Below are 24,588 nucleotides of genomic sequence, written 5' to 3'. Positions count from 1 at the left end.
ATCTTGGTTGAATAGCCCATGGTGAAAACCCGCAAAGCTTGAGTTTGTTGCAACAGATGAAGCCTTTTCATGCTGCCGCTCAACGAACGACATCGGGGCTTTGTATTCTCTGAGCCTGCGCGGAATCCAAGATCCTAGGCTCTCACTAGTCAGGACGACCCATCGACGCCTTTATCAAACTCGGGATCTCATATGAGACTCGGGGCATGCCGTCATCATATTGGATACTTCTCTTTTGCTATTGGTTTCCCTCCCCGCCCCAGGCTCACATTGATATATGCGAGGCACCGGCATCCTAATTCCATAGACTTGGGCCGAGGACTTTGGACTGAGGACTTGGTTAATTTACCAACCACGGAACTGCAAATTCCTTTGCATTTCTCTTCTTGCCACAGTGGTCGAGTAAAGTGGCAGCCTGATAAGCTTCCATTAAGCTCTGCTTTTGAATGATTTGATGACGAACGAATGAACGGTCTTTTTGGGGCGGAACTCTTCACTCTTGGATAGCTTATACGGTTGCAATCGGAGTATTTGGGGCCTGTTAGTTCATGTTAATAACCGATCTCTACAATAATACATTGAAGTCTTAAGGAATCTATTGATCTTACTTAGCCACCCTTTTGGTCTTTTCAATACGTCCATTCATGATAATTTTCGATAATAATCTAAATCACAGAGGCCATAGCCAAAAGCAAAGCTTGCTGAAGAATAGGAAGTACAATAGAATGCTCGAGGTTACAGGCCACCACCAGCAGCACCGACAATCTTCAAGCCTCCAGCGCTGGAGCTACCAGGTCCATCAGTGGTAGTCGAGTAAGCGAGCCAGTAGCGAGATGGATGCCACGCAACAGCAGAGACACCAGCATTGACACCAGCAGTAGGAATTGTGTAAATGCTATCGCCAGACTCAGCATGGAAGATCTCCAGTCCATTACCACCACATCCAATCTCATCGCATGCGCCAACAATGAAGCGGCCATCGAAGCTCCAGCTCACGCCACGAATAGCGCCACCATTTTCGCTGGACAAAGTGCGGCGACAGATCCAGTCGGTTGTGTCCCAGAGGGAGATGAGAGCGTCGCTTCCGCCAACCGCCAGGTATCGGCCTGTCGGGGCGAGCGCAATTGAAAGACAGGCCGAGGTGTGGGCGTTGAGAGTGTGCATAATATCGAAGGAAGGGTAGGACATGATTTTGACCTTGCCTTCACCGGTTGTCACGAATACATGCTGCTCCGGACGTTCGGGTGTCGGCATGCACCAGGAGAAGGTTGTCGCATTTGTTTGGACGGTCTGAGGGTGAGGATCGAGAGCTGTGTATGTGGTTGCGCCGGGTGTAGAGGAGGGGAGGTTGAGGGCGTTCACGCCATCGGGGTGGGTGGTAGGAGAGGAGGGGAATTGAACGGAGACGGGAATCAAGGTGTCGTCCTGTTTACATGTCGTATGTTAGTGGCTTTCTCATGAGAGCATCAAATCTGCGGAGTCGCAGCGCTGCATGATTACCTTCTTGCCGACGATCATTGTGCTGCCGTCAGCAGACCAGGAGAGTGTAAATGCTTCGCCACCGACATCGAGGCGGCTCACACATGTCTTGGAGCGCACATCCCAGAAGCGCACTGTACCATCGGCCGAGCAACTGGCTAGCTCCGCATCGCGGACTGGGTTGAAAAGAGCCTTCTCGATACCAGCGGTGTGGCCGCGCAATTCAGTAGAGTACCGTACATGAGGACGGTCCGGGTTCCAGATTCGCAGAGTGCGATCTGCTGAGCCAGTCGCAATCAGCTGGCCCGTGGGGTTCCAAGCAAGAGTGCGGATCCTGTGGTCCCAGACCGTTGTCAGTAAATGAGCGATAGCCCCTGGCGCAAAAAGCCAGACTTACGTGTGAGAGCCTGGTCCCTTGGAGACAGGGTCTAAGTAGTTTTGGGTTTTCACGCTCCCAAACACGAATGCAAAGTGATCCTTGTGTAGGAGCTCGCGACGCGGAGCGGGCGCCATCTCTTCGTCTTCCTCCTCTAGGAATTGGCGCGAGATTGGACTACCTGCATTCGAACCAGCGGTAGAAACGGTAGCAGAAGAAGTGATAGGACTTGGAAGCTCAGGCTGGATGCTATTCGAAGAATGATGGACAGACGGAGAGTACTCAGATACCGCCTCTAGGAAGCCCGATACTGCCGGAGGATCGTTATCGGGTGCCGCCATCACGATATCCGCCTCAGGCACCCAACGTTTTCTGCCTTAGTAGATTTGGGGTTCGTCCAATTTGCGTTTCAATCGCCAAAAAAAAAAAAAAAAAAGGTACAATAACAAGAAAATAAAAGAAATTAGGATAAAAGGAAGCAGGAAGCAACAAGTGAGGAACCAGTTGAGTTCTGTAATTTTCTGGGTCTCACCGTTTGGCATGGCACCTATAGGGAAGAAATGCGTTCTACACGTTATATCAACACCACCAGGAACTATGCATGTATGCCATAGACCTAAAGTTGTTTAGATTGCAATTGGCACATTAGTTACTTCCAAGTTATTCTAGACATCTTGTTTATTCCAGGGCTACATTGTATGTTGGTAGACTTTGCATTCTAATTCACAGTATAGTACGTTCTAATGGACAGCATAACTTTTTTTGGGGCTTTATATATACATGGTCACATAATAAAAGCTCTTCAAGCAAATTAATATAGTAGAATTAGAAGGAAACTCCAGGTTTAGGTTCCTCTCACAAGTTGACATAAAAGCACTACATTGAGCCATTATACAGGTTACAGTTTCGAGGCTGTTGATATTTATTCATACATATTATCCTGAATTTACACATGCCTTCGGACTCAATACATCTAGTATCTCTACAATACTCCTATATTGGTTACCTAGACTTTGTGAAAATACTCCAAATTCCAATTCGACAGTTGAATGTGGAAGGTTTGATAGCTGCAGCCTTATGGGTCCGATAAGCCGAGCTTAATCGGACCTCACCCTTCGGCTGAAAAATTGACACTGCAGAACTCAAGAGCTTCATTTGTCAACATTAAGCATCACTTCGAAGACTATCAGAGAAAGCATGTTTGAAGAAGTGGATGACGCATCGCGTCGTGAAAAGTGCTTCACTACCATCGCTCAGCTGCCGACATTCATCGACCCAAAGCAGATCCCGGGCAAGAGATTGCCCTTTTCAACAATTCAAAATCATGCATTCGTACACTCAGTAGGTGGCCTGTGGCTTGCCTTGAGAAATACAAGGTCATTGGACTGATCATTGGGTATAGGCCGAGGTTATCTTGCCCAAGGAGTTTTATTTGCAGTTGAAGCCGTCGCTCGAGCGCAAACTAGAAAAACCTCGATATGCACGAACCTTCATGCCTCCTTCGGCTCTGCTTGAGCATGATTTCTTCAATACATATATCAAATCAGGTATTTTTGCCTCCGCCGGATCAGTCGAAAAGCTCTTCCATATTTGGATGGCCCTCAGTCGGCATCAGACCACTTTTGTGCCCAGAGAGACCACTTTATCGAAGACGGCAGTCTGACTTGGACTGACCTGGGACATAGGGAATATATTGATGATATCCGAAGGACGTTCAGGATCCGATAATGTCTTCACACTCCAAGATGGTTCGTTCCCCTGAAGCTGTGATTGGAAGGGTCTTGTCGTTGCGGAGCCGAGAATTGACTCGAATGGAAACAGGGGTACTTCGAATGGAACTAGGGAAGGAGATCTATGAGCGAACAGGTCTCACAGGCAAGCCTTGTCGCAGCGGCGGCAGAAAACATGCCAAAGAAAGATTCTGTGTGTGTAACCAGAGCATATGGGCTCATCGAATACTTACTAATTATGTCGTCAGTGGTAGAATTGAACTTGCGGCTGCCCTCCATGCTTCATGGCAAGAAAGGCTTCGAAAGAATCGTATGGGCATTCACCAATGTTCTGACTCAATCAATGGCCTGGCTCTTCCACGACCTGGAAAGCAACCCTGGTCAGGATGAAGGTGATTATGGCCCCGAATCCGAAAAGGGAAATAGCAATAACTTACTGAAAGTTGTAGCAGGAACCAAGCCGATCAATAAGCTCCAACCGCAGTTGATTACCTGCGAGCCACAGGAAATTGGTCACGAGCAAATAATCACTCCGCCGTTTCTTAACGAAAAGGGGAAAGTACTCGAGAAAATGTCGGAAGGTGATCTGCAGGAACACTGTGGCTCCCTGTCCGAATGGCTTGCCATGGTTCAGATGGCTTCTCCCCGGTTATCTGGGGAAGATGACGTCGATCCGTACCTGAGTCGTTATACAGTTCCAGACGCAGATGAAAGCCAGACCTCTGATTTGATGAGCTTAAAATGGCATGGTTTGATATCGTCCCGTTGGATCATGCAGCTGTTCCTGAATCTATTGTGAGTTCGGAATGTTTCCTGTGGTATTCTGGTCGAGAACTGACGTCCAATAGACAAAGCAAGGCTAGCAATGTATCCTGGTTTGCACTTGCCGTCGCTACTCTGGGCAAAGAGGCCGTGGAGGGAAGGGACGGATTCACGGTTATGGTCCTTCCTAGGGAACCTAGTGAACCCAAACAAACAGAAGAATCTCAGGAATCTCAGGATAGCAAACGAACCAATGGATCAGATGGTCGGATGACTCTATGTTGGGAGTTGATGGGGGCATCGGTGACCGAACCCTGACCTAACCCTGTGCCCTTTGTCGACTCACCCCATGGGGAATTATTTCTCCAGGGCTTCATCCACACCAACCCCATCATCTTGCCCTGGAGAGAGCAGGTCACGCAGCTTCGCACAATCATCTTCATCGTTCTTTTTCATCCTTTCTTCTTCCCCATACTCGCATTTTCTTCCCCATCCATTATCCATTCATCCATTACCCATTCATAGCTACAGAATACAATTAGCTATTCCACAGTCGTTGCTCTTCGAGTCTCCCAGTCGTTCAGCAATTGACACTCTTTATTCATATCTTCTATCAATTTTCATGTTTCTGCACCTTCCTTGACTCTACAAATCTACCTGTACTCTCATTCACATTCACATTCTCTTTTCATCCCATCATTCATTATGGAGCCTACTCAGTTTTTTACCGACGCATTTATCGAGGAGGCTTATGAGAAAGCTCCAAATGAGGCTACCACCGACGCCCCTGCCGATGCGCCTTATGATGAACATCCACAGCAGGCTATCCTGGGCCTTGACGAATGGAAAGTGCCTGCGAATATTTTCCGCGCTGATGGTTCCTGCATGACCCTCTGGGAACTCGCTCGTGCTAATGGTAAGTTACATCTCCTGATTTACGATTATCGGACTGAACTGACTTGTGCTCCTAGGATATCACTTCGAAGGAGACCCCGATGAGAGTGCCGGCTCTACTTTTGACAAGGCCTTTCTTGAACTCGGTGTCGACCCTGTCATTGGTCCAGTGACTGAGGATCACATTGAGCTTGACCCTGAATCATCTACTCCCACCGTGGTTGATGTGGTTGATGACGTGACCCCACTGAGCACTTGCACCAACCAGCCGACAGTGTATCCGCTGGACACCCTCAAGTATCTCGAGAACGCCGACCTGGGTCCTCCCCTTGCGGTCGTTCAAGTCACTCCCACCAAAAATGCCCCAACCACCCAAAACGCTTCGGTCACTATTGATACGGCCGTTAAAGTCGCTCCTGTCACTGCTGCTCCGATCACCCAAGTTGCTGCAGTCACCCAAGTCGCTACTTCAGTCACACAACACACTCCGATCGCCATTGATCCAGCTGTTCAACTCACTGCTGCCGCTGATACCTCGGTTACTCAAGCCACCCCTCCAACCAGCCAAGCCACCAATGTCGTTCCAGTCGCCAATGTTGCCCCGGTCGCTCAAGTCGCTCCTCCCACTTCCGGTACAGCAACTGGCACGGTCAAGGTTTTTGCTTTGCCACAAGGCAAATCGCGCACTCAGCCACCCAAGCAGAAAGGCAAGCGGGTTCCCAAGGGGAAACAAGACGACGCGCTACACAAAATACAGAAGAAGACAAAGGCTCAAAGCACCGCATGCAAGGCCAAAGGGAAGACAACTTCAGTCCCAGTCACATCTCAGAAGATTGCGGCTGCCCCGAAGGCACAGACGCCTGCTCCAATCCGTTTCCTTGCCCCAAAGACTCCTGTCCCTGCTCGGGAAACTTCTCTCCCTGCCTCGATGACTCCAGTGCCGGCGGGCCATCCCAGCCAGCAGCAGCAGCTTCCACTTGAGGAACGTCTCCGGAATCAAGAGCAGCATCTTCGTATTGAATGGAAGCAACTTCAGCAGCAGGCTGCTCATCTCGAACGTCAGCCGCGCGGAGATCCACAGCAGCTCCAGATCTACGAACAGCAGCGTCAGCTCAACGAACAGCAGTTTAAGCTGTGCCATCAAAAGGTCTCGCAGCACAAAGAGCAGGTCCGTCAATACCGGCATCAGCAACAGAAGCAGCATGCAATGCAACAACACCAGCGATTCCAAGCTGCAGCGACTCAGCAAGCTCAGCAGCCCAACCACCAAATGCAAGCAGTTTATCCCACCCCTCCCAAGGAGCGCATGGAGACTTCCATGCAACAAGTCCAGCAAGTTCAGGCGCCAGAGCAAGTTCAGCAGCCCATCCATCAGCAGCTCCAAGGTTCACCGGCTCAGCAATTCCAGCAGCCCACTCCTCCCAAGGAGCGCATGCAGACTTCCATGCACCAAATTCAGCAAGTTCAGGCGCCAGCGGCTCAGCAAATTCAGCGACCCATCAACCAACAGCTCCAAGGTTCACCGGCTCGAGTCCAGCAGCCCACCCCCCAAGTGCAGGCAGCGTATCCCACCCCTCCTAAGGGACGCATGCAATCTGTGACGCCCGGAACCAACCAAATCCAGGCGCCAGCGGCTCAGCAAACTCAGCAACCCATCAACCAGCAGCTCCAAGGTTCACCGGCTCGAGTCCAGCAGTCCACCCCCCAAATGCAAGCGTTGTATCCCACTCCCCCTAAGGAGCGCATGCGGTCTTTCATGCATCAAACCCAGCAGCTCCGAGGTTCACCGGCTCGAGTCCAGCAGCCCACCCCCCAAGTGCAGGCAGCGTATCCCACCCCTCCTAAGGGACGCATGCAATCTGTGACGCCCGGAACCAACCAAATCCAGGCGCCAGCGGCTCAGCAAATTCAGCAACCCATCAACCAGCAGCTCCAAGGTTCACCGGCCCGAGTTCAGCAGCCCGCCCCCCAAATGCAAGCAGTCCATCCCACAACTCCTAAGGAGCGCATGCAGTATTTCATGCACCAAACACAGCAGCTCCAAAGCTCAGCGGCTCAGCAAGTTCAGCAGCCCACCCACCAAATGCAGGCAGTTTATCCCATGCCTCCTAAGGAGCGCATGCAGTCTATGATGCAACAAACACAACAGCTCCAAGCATCATCTCAGCAAGTTCAGCAACGCACCCACCAAATGCAGGGAATATATTCCACCCCTACCAAGGAGCGCAAGCAGTCTGTTTCTTCCCTTTCTGCCGCTTCGCCCAGAAAGAGAACTTTCGAGTTTATGGAGAACATTGTGCCTAGCAACTTCGTGGCTAATCCAGACAATCATGCGCGATGGACTGTTAGCCCTAACGGCGACCGAACCTACTTGAACGGACCCCAGGTGAAGAAGGCACGAGTTTCTAGGAAGTAGAATCGGACAGAGATGGTGTTGTCCGGCACGGCTGTGAACCTTTCCTTTATTTTTCTTGTTTCGAAGGATCATAATGAGGTGTTGAGAAGGAGGTCTTTGCTCTTTGTGATCGAGTTCAATATTTCGATGGGGATTTGTTTATGCGGAGGATTTCAAGGTTCTGATCACGGTGTTACAGTAGGTACACATGGATTGTAGCCTACATGAATGCAATTTTCTCATTCATCACTTTCTACTGTAGATTCGATTAATAGAGTCTTCACGCATATTATTTACGAGAAGAGCAGCTGTTTCTAAGGTGGGCTCTGAAGAGCTTGGAAGCAATCTTGAAAAGCAAATGAGGTCTGCAAAGCCAATCATGATCATGAAGGCACCTTTTCTACAGGTAACGAAAGGGAATGATCCGAAAAGCCATATCCCCAAAGCCCATTTGACAGCCGATAACCAACAGGCTGCAGTGTTAGGCAATAGCCAGAGCGTACAGGATGTCCAATGCATTCGCCAAGCCCAAAACATAACATACGCACGACGAGTGGCTGTATCAGCGCGCCAAGCCAGGTAAATAAAACAGAACGCGTCGATTTGCATTTAAACATTGAATCAGAGAAACAAGACCTCGATTGAAACATGGTATGTTAGCCCGTCAGGTCATTCACTATGTCTCGCAGGATGGGCCGGTTCCCAACCACCTTCGTGCCGTTGAACAACTTTGCACCTGTCTTTGAAGGCTTCCGAAGGCCAGGCGCTGCTTGTCGGGAGCCCAGTGGGCTCAATGGTTCACGGGAAGGACGAGAAGAAGGCGATTTGTTCTTGCCCTTACCTTTGGCCTTCGCAGAGCCAGGAGTCGAGGCCGCACCCGGGGACATGAGCTGCGACTGCATGGTACGAGAAGGGAAGAAATGTTTGTCTATCGCTCCGCTGGGCAAGTTATAAACCCAGTCTTGGCCTTCCATCAGACGCACGTATTTGCAGAGGAGCTCGTTACCGTCACGGAGAGTGGATCTGCTGCCGACAACCAGGAGCTTGGTCTGGGCACGGGTGAAAGCGACATTGACACGACGCCAGTCGCGAAGGAGCTCGCCGACATTGTTTTCAGCGTTACTGCGGACGCAGCTCAGGATAATAACCTCTTTGTCGCGGCCTTGGAACTTGTCTGTAGTGTGCATTTCCAGATCCGGGGTGTAGCTTCGCAGGCTCTGGCGAATGAGCGAGAGTTGGCTGCGGTAGAAGGTAATCACACCAATGTTGCGCGCGGGAACACCACAGGCAATGAATGACTCCACAAGTTGCGAGCAGAGGAAGACCTCCATGTGGTTCACGACTCGATTCCCCTGTGCTATCTCGAGGGCTGCAGGGCCGATGGGATCGGTGTTGACCAATCGCGTTTTTGCGGATGGCCTCAGCAAGTCTTGGAGCCAGCAGGCGCTACTGAGCGTACCGGGGCAGATCTCTCGCTGGGATTGTGACTGAGCACGGCTGAAGTCCTCGACATGGAATTTATCGAGGGCGTTGATGTTGGGTATATCCAAAGATCGGGCTGCTACCTGCGGAGTGCCGCATTTGAGACGGCCCGAGTAGATCAGGGTGTTGGAAAGTAACATGAGTTCCTCACACATGCGGTACTGGTGCTCTAGGTTGACAACCGAATCTGGTTGTGCATCTGAGAGTAGTTTGAAGAGACTGACATCAAGTCCTCCTTCCTGAGCCGCTTTATTCTGCACAAGCGGCGGCAATTGATAGTGGTCACCGACCAGGATGAAAGTCCTTGCCATACGAATCGGGCCGAGGCAGACTGGGAGCGTGATCTGTGACGCCTCATCCACAATACAATAGTCAAAGATGCGTTGATTGAAAATGTTATGGTTAACACCGAGGCATGTAGTGGCAACGACCTGCGGCTTTTCGTATGAATCCTTGAGTTCTTCAATGGTTGATTTCGGGATTGCGGCAAGATCAGCAAATTCCTGGACATCTGGATGAACTTTGGCGGTTGCACCTATACGCAGCACACGAATGTCGTCGTCTCGAATCTTTAGCAGAATGTTGTCAACTGCAGTGTGAGTGTAAGATGTAAGAAGAACACTCTTGCCTTGTGCGACAAGGGCCCTAATAATATGGGCAATGGTTGTGGTCTTTCCAGTCCCTGGCATTCCAAGGACAAGAGCGTAGTCTTTGGCGCTCATCACTTTGTCAATGGCTTGTCTTTGATCAACGTTCAGATTGCCAGAATCGGTGATCGCGTATGAAGATGATGTTGTCTTGAAGGCGGGTGCCTGCCCCTCAACAATGAGCCGTCGAAGTTGTCTCGCTTGGAACAAGTCTTTATCCATCATACAAATGAGGTTGTTTCGAACAATGGCCATGCCATTGCTAAACTCATCTTTGTCGATCCGATAAACCAGCTGTTCACCTGGGTCTTCCAGAGCAGCGGGCTCTTCTTTCCCGACCTCCATGATTCCTTTGAAAGACTGATTTGTGACTGCATCGAAGCCAGCCGTCCTTGACCGTGCATTGTGAAGTTTCCGGTCCACGCCAACCTTGATGTGTGTTGAACTAGTATGCACCACGTATCCGTTGGCAAGAGCAAAATGACCCTTTTCATCCGAAATGACAATCGGTTCACCCACAGTTATTTGAGATTCAGCAAAGGAGAAACCAGGAGACGCTTGTCGTTTGATGAACGTATAATGGTAGCGATTTATCTTTGTCCCGGTGTTCTCTTCATACACAGAATTCGGATCAATAACGACATCCCCGAAGCATCGACCCAGGGCTTCTCGTTCGCTGCTCAGCAATGTCCAAAGTTCTCGCCGGAACTTCACAAGATTACCTTCTTCTTTGGTCAGAAGTTCATCCCATTTACGAAAGAAGTCCCGATCACCGTTGTTCAGATGACCGACAGCTGCATCGAAATCCTCACCAAGTGCGCTGGTCTCGCCATCGCCATCCTCGGAGAGCTTATGGTAGATGAGGCAAGGGGTCCTGGCATAGCATCGAATACATTGGCGAGCTTTCCTCAACATCGGTGGAAGCTGTTGCCTTTCGCGAATATAGCCAGCGAGGTGATTGCGCACCTGGATCATCTGGAGCAGTTCGTGTCGGACCCCACGGATACTGAGTGTTTTTGTTAACTCGAGGTAGTAGAGAAGCCCGAATGTGACATCGATATCTGCAACAATTTTAAGCAACCGGTCAACTAGCTGAAAGACCATTGGGGGCTCTGAAGGACATCTCATGACTTACCATAGCGATCCGACATGAGTAAAGTGTAGAGAGCTGTTTGAGCTCTATGTGACTGGTTTGTATCCCTTCGCCCAGTCTTGAGCTCCAGCGGGACCACCAGGTTCTTCTCCATTTTATCTTCACGACAAGTGACTTGGACGGTCGCATCGATGTTACCTTTCAGGCCATACATTGGGGACCAGATGTGCTCCTCTACCTCGAGCAATTTGTTGATACTCAAGTTCAGCTTAGAGTTATTGCGGTCTTCGACCATAGACTTGGCCTATTGATCTTGATTAGCGAAGTTTCTTGGCCAAAAGAGGCCTCAAATCGGCTGTGAGACACACCTGTGGCTTGAGATGCAGGAAAGCATCTGCCCAGTCGAGAACAGCAGGCATCCTGCTCATGAGATATTCAACAGCTTCAGGCACACTCATTTGAACAGAGTACAGCTCTTCAATGTGTCTGCCCATGACGGTTTCGACCAATGTCTTCAATGACTCCATATCCCATTGGTTCGCTTTGAGGGCTTCTTGAAAAACTTCGTGGAAAAACACTCCGAAGGCTTGCGGTCGCTCGAGTGCGGCAATGACTTTGACCCGATCTTGAAGGACAGCTCGTCGCTGGCAGTCTATCGAGTCTGCTACGACGGTAGCGGAAATGAGATGGTCGGGATGAAGAATGATCATGTGGTTCAAATTATCCACAACACATTGGCCGGCTGCGTTGAAGTCCCCGACCAGGTGGATATACGAGTCCTTGCTGCAGGGAGTGTCAAACCATGACTCTCGCAAGATAATAGTCTTCCGCTCTCGGGTTTTCTCATCCTCAACTAGCAAACTCTGTACTTAAAGTCAGCGGACGGGACTAGATCCGGAGCAAGGGCAAGGTATCTAACCTGCTCTGGCTGGGTACGTCCTTTCGGAGTAACATATGTGCTCTCCGTGATGTCAACGATCTGGTGACGTTTGATAGCTTGTCGACCTTTTAGGTTCTATTTGTTTTGACTGTCTTAGCATATATCTAGAAATTAAGCGACTAAGAGTGACTAACGTAAGCGGGTCCTCCTTCACCTGCTTGCTTCATAGTTTGCTCAATGGCCTCCAGATCAAAATCATCATCAAACTCATCATCCGATGATGCGACAGGTGCAGCGGTTGAGGGTTTGCTATGCATACTGCCATTCACCCGGGCATTCATTGCATCTGGCTTCTGCAGAGATGGGCCAGTAGTTGTTGGCTTTGATGGATTGACCGGAACGGGCTTAGTGTCACATTTTGCAAGTATTTCCTGCAAGTTGTCAGGCAGATCGTCATATTCATCCTCATCAAAGTCATCGAATTCATCGCTTTTTGTTTCGTTAGTCGTAGTGTTATGGGTTATGGGTATGGCAGGTTTGCTGTCGAGAATTGGATTCTTTTTCGGTTGCCATGAAGGAGACTTTTCTGCGTTAAGGGCAGCCCAGCCAGAAGATCCCAGAGAAGCAAACTCATTAGATGCATGTGCCGGCTCAATGAAAGGATCCTCCGAGGCATCGGCCAGGTCCATCAGACCTTGGTCAAGATCATCGTCTCCGAACTCGGAGGACGACCCTTGAAGGACAGGCGAGTTCCCAGGTCCTGCTTTGTCCAGCGATGCAGCACATGGGGATATGGCGGTTTCTTCGTCGGCCTTATGAAGCCTATGGTCCTTCGTGGGTGAAGACGATCGACATCTTCGCGCATCCATATGTTGGCGCAGAGGCGACGATCCAGGTGGAGCCGCATCGGCAGGGGCCATGTGTATACTTCTCTCGATCTTCTCCATAAGATAGTTGATCCTTGAGGACTTTGGTTTCCCAGACTCGACATTGCTGCTGGTTCGTTGAAATGTGCCGCGATTGGGACCAGCATCTGGTCTATTGACTCGTCGTCGTTTCGTTCGAGAGGTCGGGAAATCGGTAGTGCAGCTAATCGCGCGTCTCAGCCCAGACGAATGTCGACTTGTTCTGCCCGAACCTGGTGTCTGGGGCGAAGAGGAAAGAAGATTTGCGAACCGTGGCGGTGGAAGGTCGTCCGGGCCATCGACCATGTTTTTATCCATGTAGTTATTCCACAATTCAGCGGCCATATCATGCTGCGGTGTCTTGAAAAGGGCTTGTATTGAATGAAGATCAAGGGGTTCTTTTTGCACTTTCTTCTTGTTCCCGTTCGAGGGAGAGCCAGCAGGCGAAGAACTGTGCCGGCGCTTCCTGCGGCGACTCCCTGGTGTCTGGGACGAGGTGTCTGGGTTCGAGCTGGCAGGCACATGCTGCCAGATGACGTGCTCGACTGGCGTCACCTCCGGGCCTGGGGCAGGATCAAACGAATCCTCAGCGTTGCTGATCAAATCCGCCAGAGGTATCCTGTTTCCCGGAGTCTGAGGGCATTCTTTAATCGGCTTTGGTTCTTGTACTTGCGATTCAGATGCTTGAGCGTCACGGGACGGAGGACATCCTTTGTCAGAAGACGTCTGCATCAACCCTGGCACACTATCGGAGTCAGGGTCTTCATGTTCTTTGCTCCCATTGACCAATTTCGTCTCGTCTTTCGAGGTAGCGCCGTCGGGAACTCCTTCGCCTTCTTGGAAGCGAAACGCGTTCAATTTCGTTCGTGAGTTTGAGGATATGGGGTATGCATTATTTGTTGCCATTGCTTCGATTCGGAAATATCCAATGACGCGTTCAAAATTGGTAAGGATACATTCCGCGGGAAGCTGGAGCAGGACAACGTCAGAAATGGGGGTATATTGGGTGTTTGAGACGAAACATACCAGTTAAGAGATGGTATTTACCGGTTTAATTACTTCCAATTTTCGTGCATATGCAAAGATGAAACGAATGGCGAGTCCAGCGCCTTGTTGGCGGGCATGGGGAGACCAGATGTGATAAGAACGCGTCGCGTGTTTATTGCTGACACCCAGTTTTTAAGGCAGAAGCACATATGCCTGAAATACCAGGCGTAAAGGCGGACAAGAAAATTGCCCAATGTAGACTAGCGCGATAACTGGACAGCTTCCCGGCCTTTTACGGCTTCAACATCAACCCGCCGAAGCACCCCTCAACCCCCCTGCAAGAGGCAACATATCAATTGAGATTGTCCTTGCGACTTGAATTTAAGAGGATATTCTGTCCCTTGTGACCCACGCCAATTTCCTCACACGCCAGTGTCCCTTCGGTTGGCCTCAACCCTCTCTCACCCCCATCTTCAAGATGACTGCCCGGCCATTGTCGCACATCCTCCGGGCGCGCTGCCTGCTTCGCCAGCCCCAGAACACCCAGGCATTTTCAACTCGATCCAGTCTCCGTGCCGCGGACCACGGTGACCACTACGATCCCCCCACCGGCTGGCTGTTCGGTGTCAAGCCCGGCCAGAAGTACGTGAAGGAAGGCTGGGAGAACATTTGGTACTACGGATTCATTGGAAGCTTTTTGGTCGCTGGTGTCGCATACGTTTTCAAGCCCGATACCTCGTATGTACAATCACTATCCCGATCTGTCGCCTCAATATTGGCGTCTTATGTTCCTCGCACAACTGGAATACTGACAATTGCAATAGTATACAAACTTGGGCTCTTGAAGAAGCCCGACGGAGACTGGAAGCTGAGGGCATCCTCGAGGACCCTGACAAGGTCAAGAAATAAACGCCAAATCTGTACGCTGTACATAGAGATCAAAGAGGGACTATTTCGATTTATGCCTGTACTACCTGCAACGGCAGATATGATGTTCCGGTCTCGTTCTTAGACAGGTTTTCTTTTGCATGCTCATCTATTTTCGTTTGTTCCTTGTTGTATCACTTTACACTTTTCGAAGTTTCTTTACCGTCATGTTGGTTATAGGTGCTCTGGTCGCAAAAATGCTTATAATTCGCACTGAGTACATCATGAAATGATTTAAGTTAAAACAGCATGAACTCTGATATCTCATAGGTCTTTGCGAAATGTACTGCAGAAGTAGAAGCGATTGGTATTAGCCTCCTCGCTGTTCACATAAGGTCCTCAGATCTCTGGATAAAGATCATTTCTCCGAAGCAAGGGCATTTCACGCCTAATCTTTGCCACAAGATCGAGATCAATGTCGGCAGTCGCAATTTGTGGTTCTTGGTGCTCATCTCCCAGCTTTGCTACCACTTCACCCCACGGGTTGACGATAATAGAATGACCATAGCTTCGTCTCTTCTCGTTATGGGGACCTGCCTGGGCAGCTGCAATCACATACGACTGGGTCTCAATAGCTCTTGCTCGTAGCAAAGGCTCCCAATGAGCCTTTCCCGTTGGAACAGTGAATGCTGATGGATATGTGATGATTTCAGCATCCTTCCGCCTCAATGCCAGGCCGATCTCAGGAAAACGCAACTAGATAATCGAGCAGGAGTAAGACGTTGATCCCGCTGGTGTCCGATGTAATCGCAACATGCACTGTACTTACATCAAAACATATGCTTAGACCAACACGTCCTATAGGTGTTTCAAACGGCGTTGGAATTTGTTGTCCTGGCTGGACGCTCCTAGATAGTTGAAGGTCAGCGAATGATAAGCCAACTATCGGATCTTGTATCCAAAGATAGGAAAAGCTTACGCGCTCTCCTTGAGCACAGGTCCATCTTTGATATCAACGTCAAACATATGGATTTTCTGGTATTTTTGGGTAATGATTCCCTTGTCGTCGATCCAGATCAATAAATTCTTGAGCCTGGTTTCAGAAGCTACTTCATGAATTCCGACATTGATGTGGATATTCTGTTCCAAGGCGTCTCTCTGTAAAGATGACACAAAGCTAGTCCTCTCTTCAGACCTGGCGAGAGAATAGGATTGCTCTGCCGAGGATGCGATATAGTCCGATGCCTCGGGAAGAAACAGCACCTAACATATATGAGCTGTCTACCAGAGAGTGGGTAATAGAATAAATAATACTACCTTGGCACCTGCTGCTGCAGCCTTCCGAACCAACACCTTGCACTGAGCTAGGTTCGAAGTTATGTTGCTAGTCGAGCATAGCTGCCCCACGGCCTATATCAAAACAGGTTGTCAGACCAGTGGCTCACGCCCAATGGATGGTGTACATACTGCTAAAACCATAGTGTTCAAATTTTGGAATCAGAAATGGGTCTGAAAGCAAGATATTTACGAGAAAATCTGTCTGTAGCAATCAAATGGCATCTTTCGACCCCAAAGCGACGAGCCCGTATGCTGACTCAGCTAGTTATCGCGATGATCAGCGATAACCTTTCTTCCCGCCAAGACTCTCACCTCGGATCTTTCACAAGACACGCAAGGTTTGACGGATTCAGCAACTGCTAGACGGTAGAATTTTATCGTCGCAATGAAGAGTTTAAGGAGAGACTTGTCTGCCAACCCGCAGGCCGCAAATGTTACCAGCAAGGTCTTCGTTAGGTCCACGAAAAGTGGAAAGGTGCAAAAGATTGTCCGCGAGCTCTATTTGAGAGAAGATATTCCTTGCTCTTCTAAGCTTTGCTCGCAATGCCCGACGATTGCGCCGGCTGATGCAAATGGAAACAGTAAGTAAATTATTACCGCGATGGCCAAGCAAGTTGCTAATGCGAAACAGTTGCGCCGTTCATCCTATCCGATCGCCCCGCCGGCACAACTGCATTCCCGCGAGGCCACTACCTTGTCCCCGATACAAATGCGCTGCTTAATGGAATGGATCTTTTCGAGCACACTGGGGCCTTTTACGATGTGATTGTCCTCCAGACCGTCCTCGAGGAATTGAGAAACCGATCACTACCACTTTACAACCGTCTTCTAGCCCTCGTCAAGTCAGACGAAAAGCGCTTCTACCTCTTTTTCAATGAGTTCCGCCGAGAGACTCATGTTCGGAGAGGACCGGATGAAACAATCAACGACAGAAACGACCGCGCTGTGCGCATGGTAGCAAGCTGGTACGGTTCCCACCTGCAACAATCAGCGAAGAAGGGCAAGAAAGAGAAGGCGATCCCGGCAATTGTGGTCGTAACCGATGACAAGGAGAACCTTCGGAAATGCAAGGAAGAAAATGTGACGGCCTTGTCGCTATCCGACTATGTCTCCGGCTTGGAGGGGTCCGAAATGTTGCTGGACATGATCAGCGAGTCAAAGGATGCGCGAGATTCCAAAGAAACAACCCGCGGGGAACTATTCTACCCCGAATATTTCTCAATGTCAAAACTCACAACTGGCCTGCGGGCCGGGACATTGCACCAAGGAGTGTTCAATGTTTCTCCTTACAACTACCTGGAAGCCTCCGTCAAGACCGCAGCTTTCGACAAACCTCTTCTTATCCTGGGCCGCGATAACAGTAACCGCGCCATTGCAGGTGACTCTGTCGTGGTCGAAGTACTGCCACAGGACCAGTGGAAGAGCCCCTCGACTAAGATTGTGGACGAGGAGGCCGTGACCCGTAATGATAACCCTGATACTGAAGAGACTGAGGCTGTGGTGACGGATAGAGAACGCAAAGCTCTCCAGGAAGAAGTCAAAAAGGCCCATGGCAAGCATGCGGAGGGCAGGCCACAACCTACTGCCAAGGTCGTTGGTGTGATCAAGCGCAGCTGGCGTCAGTACGTTGGTCACGTCGACACGAATTCTACTGGTTCACAGGCGTCTGGCAGACGGCAACAAAACGTTTTCTTGCTGCCCATGGACAAGCGTATCCCGAAGATCAGAGTGCGCACAAGACAGGCCAGCGATATTCTCGGTCAGCGTATTCTTGTCACTATCGATTCTTGGGATCGCGATTCTAGATACCCTACTGGCCACTTCATTCGGGCTCTGGGAGAGCTCGAAACGAAGGGCGCCGAGACCGAGGCTCTATTGCTTGAATATGATGTGCAGTACAAGCCCTTCCCGAAGTCTGTATTGGACTGTCTCCCATCTGAAGGACATGATTGGAAGGTCCCAGTCTCGAAGGAAGACAAGGACTGGAATGGCCGGAAAGATCTTCGAGACTTGCTTATTTGCAGTATCGATCCACCCGGCTGTCAGGATATTGACGACGCACTTCATGCGCGTGTCCTGCCAAACGGAAACTATGAGGTCGGTGTCCACATTGCGGATGTGTCGCATTTTGTCAAGCCCAACAACCCAATGGATCTCGAGGCTAGTGTTCGTGGAACCACTGTTTACCTAGTTGATAAGCGTATCGACATGCTCCCGCATCTTCTTGGTACAGACCTGTGCTCTCTCAAGCCTTATGTTGAACGATATGCCTTCTCAGTTCTGTGGGAGATGACACCTGATGCCGAAATAGTGTCTTCGAATTTCACCAAGTCTGTCATTCGTTCCCGGGAAGCATTCAGCTACGAGCAAGCTCAGTTACGCATCGACGACAAATCACAGCAGGACGAGCTAACCGAAAGCATGCGCGCCCTCTTGAAATTCTCTAAGGTTCTCCGTCAGAAGCGTATGGACGCTGGTGCCTTGAACCTTGCGTCCCCGGAAGTTCGCATCGAGAGCGAGGGTGACGAAGTGGGCGATCCTTTGACAGATGTCAAGACTAAGGCTATGCTTGACACTAATAGCCTGGTCGAAGAGTTCATGCTTCTCGCCAATATCACTGTTGGCTCGAAGATCTACGAGTCATTTTCTCAGACTGCCTTGCTTCGTCGACACGCCACTCCCCCGCCTCAAAATTTCGAGGACCTTCAAAATCAACTTTTGAAGAAGCGGAACATGGAACTTGATGTCTCCAGCTCGCGAGCTCTGGCTGAGTCTTTGGATCGCTGCGTCGATCCCAACAACCCGTTCTTCAACACACTGGTCCGTATTTTGGCGACCCGCTGCATGACCTCTGCCGAATACTTCTGCGCGGGTGCGTTTACCGAATCTGAATTCCGTCATTACGGTCTTGCCTCACCGATCTACACTCATTTCACCTCCCCCATCCGGCGATATGCCGATCTGATGGTCCACCGGCAATTAGCTTCTGCCATTGGGTATGAGGGCGAGGATGGACACGCTGTCATCGAGGGTGTCACCACCCGCAACAAGCTCGAAGACATCTGCCGGAACATCAACGTCCGTCACCGCAATGCCCAGCATGCCGGCCGCGCTAGTATTGAATACTACGTGGGCCAGGCTCTCAAGGCCCGCGGAGAGAAGATGGCCGCCGACGGTGTTGATGCGGGCATTGAAGAAGAAGGATACGTGATGCGTGTGTTCGAGAACGGTGTTGTTATCTTCGTTCCCCGCTTCGGCATTGAAGGTGTCGTTCGTCTGGAGGACTTCGTCCTGCCCGGTGAATCCGGAGCTCGTTCCGTGGCCGAGAGACGGGAGCTAGCTCCTCATCGCACAACGGAGTTTGATAGCGAGGAATACACTCTTCGTGTGGAAGAGAAGGGTCACCCGGAGAAGGAGCGCAGTGTGACTGTCGAACTCTTCCAAAAGGTTCGTGTCAATGTCAGCTCTGTCAAGGAAGAGGGTCGTGGCGCCGGCAAGAGAAGGGTCCGGATTCTGGTTACGGAGGCATGAACAAAGGCTACATCCATGTAGATTACATCTAGTGTTAAAACGGCGTTCAAATCAAACGAATGACAGACGATTGTCTATTTTTGTATGTTCATTTTGGCTGGCATATCTGTGCTCTGCGCTATGCAACTATATTTAGACCTTCTTCAAAGTGATCATTCTGCGAACCAAGCTGATCGGGGCCCATAACGGAGCACCTGTTTCAGTGGCCTCCAAGATCGGGGCACCAGTCGCAGGGCGGTTTTCCTTCTCATTTCCACCATGAGTTCCAGTCAACGGGCCAGGTTGGACGGTGGAATCAGGGCGTCCCTGAGCAAGCTCCAACTCGCCGACCTTCCAACCACGCACGATCCACAAACATATGGAAGCACCGACATACATAAATCCAGTAAATATCTGAACGCGCAAGTATGAAGTCCCTCCACCAACATTATGGCTGCGGAGCTGAAGCGCGATAGCTTCGGAGACAGTACAAGGGGCAACAAGCGTGAGCCAGGTAATACTTAAGCCGGAAGGAAGATCTCTGATACCAATAATCTCCGCCAGCACGGGGGAAACAGTAGCCCAATACGTGCCTGCGACAGTGCCAACCAAAACCGCGAAGAAGCATACCACACCCATGCTATCAGCAGAAGTCCAGATAGCGAGACAGAATAGACCGCAGAGGAAGCTGAGGAAAGTAGCGATATTAATGCGACCAAGCCGGTCACTGAACATGCCAACAAACGGACGACCGAGACCCTGACCGAGATTGAGCAGCGCAGAGACAATACTCCCCTGGTGTGGCGAGAGACCAACGGAGAGAGCGAAGTTGGCAACACTGAACAGCAGCGCCACATAGCCGAGCATACTGAACACACCCCACCCGAGGAAGAGCAAAAACTCCGGGCGACGCAGCAGGGGCAGATGGAAAGCCGTGAATCTACTGCCGACGGCCTTGTTGCGATCTCGGAGCAAGTTACAGCAGACCAGGTTCACGACGCAGGAAATGATACCCAAAATGCGGAATGCCCAGCCCAACCCATAGCGCGGGATGATGGCACCCACTGCGAGGGAGTAGATCAGGCCGCCGAGACCAGATCCGGCGGCGTTGATGCCCATCGCTACACCGCGGTGCTTGTCGAACCATTGCGGGGTGATACCGACACTGCCCACGAAGAGGAAGCCCATGCCCCAGCCGAAACAGACGCCTTGGCTGAGGAAGATGTGCCATTTCTGGGTCGCGAATGACGACCCTATTAGAGAGAGGGTTTCGAAGAAGACGCCCAGGTTGAGTACAAATCGTACACCCCATTTGTGGATCATGTGAGTAGCTAATGGGGCCACCAGAAGGGCACAGGAGATACTTAAGCCGCCTGTGAAGGCGTACGATAGGGCAGATGTGTTGGGGAATACATTATGTGAGAGGTAATGGCTCAGAAAGACTCCGTAGCTCTAGTAGTTAAACCTGTTAGTAAGATGATAGTGAAAGGGGAAAGATATATGACCCACGCTATTGATACCCCAGGTATGCGCATTAATCCAGAAAACACAGGCAACGCAGACCCAACCATAGCCACCGTCCGGGGCAACATCGCGCTTATATTTTTCATCTTCATCGACGTCTAGTGGCGCCGACTGCGGGTGCGATCTCTGTTCCTGTTTTGCACTCTCTCGGTCCAGATCGTCCTCGCGGGAACGGATGATATCAATTGGCACATTATCTGCCATGGTAGCTCAGATACAAGACCAGCTTGTTTATGAGATAACGAGCTTGTTAGAAGATCAGAATTGGTTGTCGTTTTTGTCACGACATGGAAGCATGTAGTGAAAAGAAGCAAGAGACCCAAGTTAGTACGCTAATAGAAAAAGGGACTAGATTTCGACCAGTTTATCATTGGTAATAATTGGAGTCATCGGATTATCGGATTATCGGACAAAACGCCGAATTCAAGGGAACCTTGGAAGGAACATTGTTCGTATAGAGGAAAGATGTCCAGGGCCTCGTGGTTGATTCTTCCTATTCGGCGATATTCAACCAATGAAGGAAGTTCACAGCTACATTGCATCGAAAGCTGTGCAGCTCTCAGTCAGGGTTGCTTGGCTGTGGGGTATCTTGTGCCGAGAAGCCGATGCGGAGAGTCCCAGTCGAGTGCCAGTCGAAGCCAAGTCGGGCAGATGTGGGGGATCATTTTTAGTCATCTCAAGGATTCAGGAATGAATGACTGAGTTTAATTAGACAAATGTATCCATAGGGCTGAGTCTCTATCAAGTATTAACTGCTATATAATTCGAAATGTATGCTACGTTGTCCAATATAGGGCTTAATAGGGTTAAATACAACCAAGCCCTTATCGACACGTGGACAGATAAGGAATCTGAGTCATCCGTTGCCTCGCGACGGGGGGTTTGTTTGGGAGGGGGAAACCCAATGACGCTAGCCAGCTCAGACCGTCAAGTGTAGATCGCAACTAGACTCTTCTCATCTTAGTCCATCTTGGTCCCTCTTTCCTGTACTTATCCGTATATCTCTTCATATCCTTGATCCTTGCAATTCCATGATGCATAAACATTCCACTGGTCACAGGAAGGTCTCACCTCCTGGCCCATCCTTCATGTCCAATGATCAAGTTTGTAAGTGAATCTTTGGTCTTGCACGGATCGGAGCTGATATGAGTCAACCAGCATCATACTTGAAGGACCTGCGGGCAAATCGACCTGCCCGTCCAACAGGATCTCGACCATACCCGGGCAGAGCAGCCACATCAACTAGCGATCTGCCCGATAGTCTTCCCCCAAGGGCATCCTCGGCATTTTCCATGCATAAACCAGTCGAAGATGAAATTGAAGATCACCGACGCTCAGGCAGTGCAATGTCCCATCGCCGGGCGAATTCTCATGTGCCCAGCGGCGGGGCAATGGGTCGTCCTTTAGCTCAGGAGCCACGCACGCACTCAATCCGGAAGAACGTGTTTCCAGCAGAAATTCATGCACGTACTATTCCAATCCCAGCATCTCCAGCTCTGTCGTATCGTGAAAATGGTCAACGGCGACACGAAAAGGAAGAGGCACGGGCATTACGAGATGCCTTGCAGAAAATGGATGTTGAGGACGACATGAGTCTTCACCAAGCAGCTCAGGATGAGGCCACAGAGCTAGTTTGGATGCATCAAAATCCTGGTCAAGCTTTCAAAAACCCTTATGCGCCATACAAAAATCCCGATGCCAACAGGCGCAGCCAGAGCCCTGTCCGAAATGATTCCCGAGCGTATAACCTCTCGACAAATAGATTTAGCCAGTCGACAGGCTCGAGTGTATCCTCCGATGGTAACTCTAGCCCCGAGTCGACGCGGAAACGATCATCTCTGGCTGGACCCTCTAAGAAGAATCTCAAAGTTAACTTTAAACTACCTGACGAGGAACCCGAGCAGTCTGTCGCTCCCAGTTCGCGAACTGTCAGCGGTGATTCATCTAAAGGAATCTTCAGGAACCCTAACGACCAAATCTACGAAGAGCCCAATAATACTCAGAAGGAACCCGAAGCAAAACCAGACTTCTCTAAGTCTGACTCGTCGGCTTTGAAAAACAAACCACGCAACGCTCTGGGGCGTGTTCCCAAGCCATTGCCTTGGTTGCAGAATAGAGCTCACAGCAGCCCTGTGATGGATAAGATCTCCCGGTTTGAAATCCAGAAAAACCCTCCCACCCAGTCGCGTAACCCCGGCTACACTCGAAACGGAAGCGCTACTCCTCCTCCTACTCAGTCAAACAACGCCGGTTACACTAGAAACGAGCGTGCTACTCCGACTCCTCCCCTTGAAGAAAAAGATCAGCCTGTCCCCACCGAGGATGTAAGAGAGAGACGCAGCGACGATATCCGCGCAGCTACCAGCAAAAAGCGAGGAGACCGCAGTGAAAAGCTACCGATGCCTTCAGCCGTCAGTGATCGAGTCGGGCGCCCAATCGTGAGCTTTGACCAAAGTTGGAAACCAACCGAGCAGCCGAAACCTGAGCGTCCAAGCCTACCCGTGATTGAAGTGGCAACACCGACCATTGAAGTCTCAGCCCCTTCAATCGAAGTCTCAGAGCCGCCTCCGGTCCCCGTGATCAATGTCCCGGACACCAAAGTACCCACTATCTCTGAGATAGAGGCTCCTTCCAAGCAATCGACCAGACCGGTGCCTCAGCCGACGAGAAACAACCCAACTAAACCGGCTTTCCCAAGACAGCAGGGATCTGATTCGCAGAGCCGTTGGCACTCGCCCTATACGCGATCTGGTGTCCCGACTGCAAGCTGCGAGCTATGTACGCTTTCGATTGCCGGAAAAATTGTAACCGCTGGCGGATGTCGATTCCACCCGGAGTGCTTCACTTGTTTCCACTGCCACACAGCCCTCGAATGTGTGGCTTTCTACCAAGAACCGGAGGCCAGCAGAGCTGAGAGATTAGAAACAGAGGCCAATGACCTTGAGGCCCGTGTGCCACGTTTCTACTGCCACTTGGATTTCCACGAGCTGTTCAGCCCCCGTTGCAAGAGCTGCAAGACCCCCATCGAAGGAGAAGTGGTAGTGGCATGTGGTGCCGAATGGCATGTCGGCCACTTCTTCTGCGCAGAGTGCGGTGATGTATGTGACTTTCCTTTCTGGTGATTTCGAACTCAAGACAACTAACAATTTCTCCTCATAGCCCTTCGATTCCCAAACTCCCTTTGTCGAGAAAGATGGCTTCGCATGGTGTCTCCGCTGCCACTCGCGCCGGACCGCCCCAAGATGTCTGGGCTGCAAGCAGCATGTCATGGATGAGGTTGTCATCACCGCAATTGGTGGCCAGTGGCACGAACGCTGCTTCAATTGTCACGAGTGCGGTGATGGTTTTGGTCCGGAGGGCCGCTTCTTCGTCCGCGAAGGCGAGCCCAAGCGAACAGCTAAGGGCCGCATCATCGGTGGTCCCGTCCAATTGGCTATCTGTGAGAGATGTGAAGGTATTCGTCTCAAGGCGCCTGGGATGTGCTAGACTTTTGCGCCTTCTAGTCGTGGGGCTACGACCACCACGATTTAACGAGATTACTGCTTTTATGATAGATTCATGCATGATGTCGGTGTTTGATTGTTGCATCACTTGATTCTTGATTTGTCTGCATGTGTTCTACAACCCTTTTTCGGGTCCATTTCGGGAGTTTGTTCGTTTTTATCTTGTGTTTTTGTTAGCAAGCGAAGATTGCCAGCGATGTTGCAGTATGATATCGC

The 24,588-nt window shown here is 50.5% G+C and overlaps 9 protein-coding genes across 9 annotated transcripts; 5 read left to right on the top strand and 4 right to left on the bottom strand.

Moving 5' to 3' along the window:
- Positions 1–735: 735 nt before the first annotated feature.
- Positions 736–2,196, bottom strand: N7525_005688 (uncharacterized protein; the record flags this gene model as incomplete). Its single annotated transcript, XM_061213483.1, has 3 exons — positions 736–1,425; positions 1,501–1,813; positions 1,877–2,196. 3 exons carry the CDS (start codon positions 2,194–2,196, stop codon positions 736–738), a joined length of 1,323 nt encoding a protein of 440 aa, XP_061070504.1.
- An 856-nt stretch (positions 2,197–3,052) lies between these two features.
- On the top strand, positions 3,053–4,665 carry N7525_005687 (ribonuclease P protein subunit p40; the record flags this gene model as incomplete). The annotated part of the gene is made up of 6 exons (XM_061213482.1): positions 3,053–3,196; positions 3,258–3,402; positions 3,541–3,603; positions 3,677–3,778; positions 3,834–4,380; positions 4,434–4,665. 6 exons carry the CDS (start codon positions 3,053–3,055, stop codon positions 4,663–4,665), a joined length of 1,233 nt encoding a protein of 410 aa, XP_061070503.1.
- A 387-nt stretch (positions 4,666–5,052) lies between these two features.
- Positions 5,053–7,657, top strand: N7525_005686 (uncharacterized protein; the record flags this gene model as incomplete). The annotated part of the gene is made up of 2 exons (XM_002564523.1): positions 5,053–5,263; positions 5,319–7,657. The coding sequence occupies 2 exons, from the start codon at positions 5,053–5,055 to the stop codon at positions 7,655–7,657; spliced, it is 2,550 nt and encodes an 849-aa protein (XP_002564569.1).
- Positions 7,658–8,292: 635 nt separating this feature from the next.
- N7525_005685 (bifunctional ATP-dependent DNA helicase/ssDNA endodeoxyribonuclease DNA2) lies at positions 8,293–13,549 on the bottom strand (the record flags this gene model as incomplete). The annotated part of the gene is made up of 5 exons (XM_002564524.1): positions 8,293–10,826; positions 10,901–11,162; positions 11,227–11,721; positions 11,778–11,873; positions 11,933–13,549. 5 exons carry the CDS (start codon positions 13,547–13,549, stop codon positions 8,293–8,295), a joined length of 5,004 nt encoding a protein of 1,667 aa, XP_002564570.1.
- Positions 13,550–14,108: 559 nt separating this feature from the next.
- On the top strand, positions 14,109–14,539 carry N7525_005684 (uncharacterized protein; the record flags this gene model as incomplete). Its single annotated transcript, XM_002564525.1, has 2 exons — positions 14,109–14,368; positions 14,455–14,539. 2 exons carry the CDS (start codon positions 14,109–14,111, stop codon positions 14,537–14,539), a joined length of 345 nt encoding a protein of 114 aa, XP_002564571.1.
- Positions 14,540–14,896: 357 nt separating this feature from the next.
- Positions 14,897–15,976, bottom strand: N7525_005683 (carbon-nitrogen hydrolase family protein; the record flags this gene model as incomplete). Its single annotated transcript, XM_002564526.2, has 5 exons — positions 14,897–15,253; positions 15,327–15,405; positions 15,477–15,760; positions 15,815–15,907; positions 15,965–15,976. The coding sequence occupies 5 exons, from the start codon at positions 15,974–15,976 to the stop codon at positions 14,897–14,899; spliced, it is 825 nt and encodes a 274-aa protein (XP_002564572.2).
- A 244-nt stretch (positions 15,977–16,220) lies between these two features.
- N7525_005682 (exosome catalytic subunit DIS3) lies at positions 16,221–19,366 on the top strand (the record flags this gene model as incomplete). Its single annotated transcript, XM_002564527.2, has 2 exons — positions 16,221–16,416; positions 16,467–19,366. The coding sequence occupies 2 exons, from the start codon at positions 16,221–16,223 to the stop codon at positions 19,364–19,366; spliced, it is 3,096 nt and encodes a 1,031-aa protein (XP_002564573.2).
- Positions 19,367–19,498: 132 nt separating this feature from the next.
- Positions 19,499–21,073, bottom strand: N7525_005681 (MCT family MFS transporter; the record flags this gene model as incomplete). The annotated part of the gene is made up of 2 exons (XM_002564528.1): positions 19,499–20,797; positions 20,855–21,073. The coding sequence occupies 2 exons, from the start codon at positions 21,071–21,073 to the stop codon at positions 19,499–19,501; spliced, it is 1,518 nt and encodes a 505-aa protein (XP_002564574.1).
- Positions 21,074–21,900: 827 nt separating this feature from the next.
- On the top strand, positions 21,901–24,355 carry N7525_005680 (LIM domain protein; the record flags this gene model as incomplete). The annotated part of the gene is made up of 3 exons (XM_002564529.2): positions 21,901–21,976; positions 22,028–23,967; positions 24,029–24,355. 3 exons carry the CDS (start codon positions 21,901–21,903, stop codon positions 24,353–24,355), a joined length of 2,343 nt encoding a protein of 780 aa, XP_002564575.2.
- Between the last annotated feature and the right edge of the window lie 233 nt (positions 24,356–24,588).

This window comes from Penicillium rubens (genome assembly GCF_028828025.1).
Source record: "Penicillium rubens strain IBT 27055 chromosome Unknown utg000002l_segment0_segment0, whole genome shotgun sequence".
Taxonomy (NCBI): domain Eukaryota; kingdom Fungi; phylum Ascomycota; class Eurotiomycetes; order Eurotiales; family Aspergillaceae; genus Penicillium; species Penicillium rubens.
Note: the sequence above shows the minus strand (reverse complement) of the source record. Positions and strands in the feature narration are given on the sequence as shown.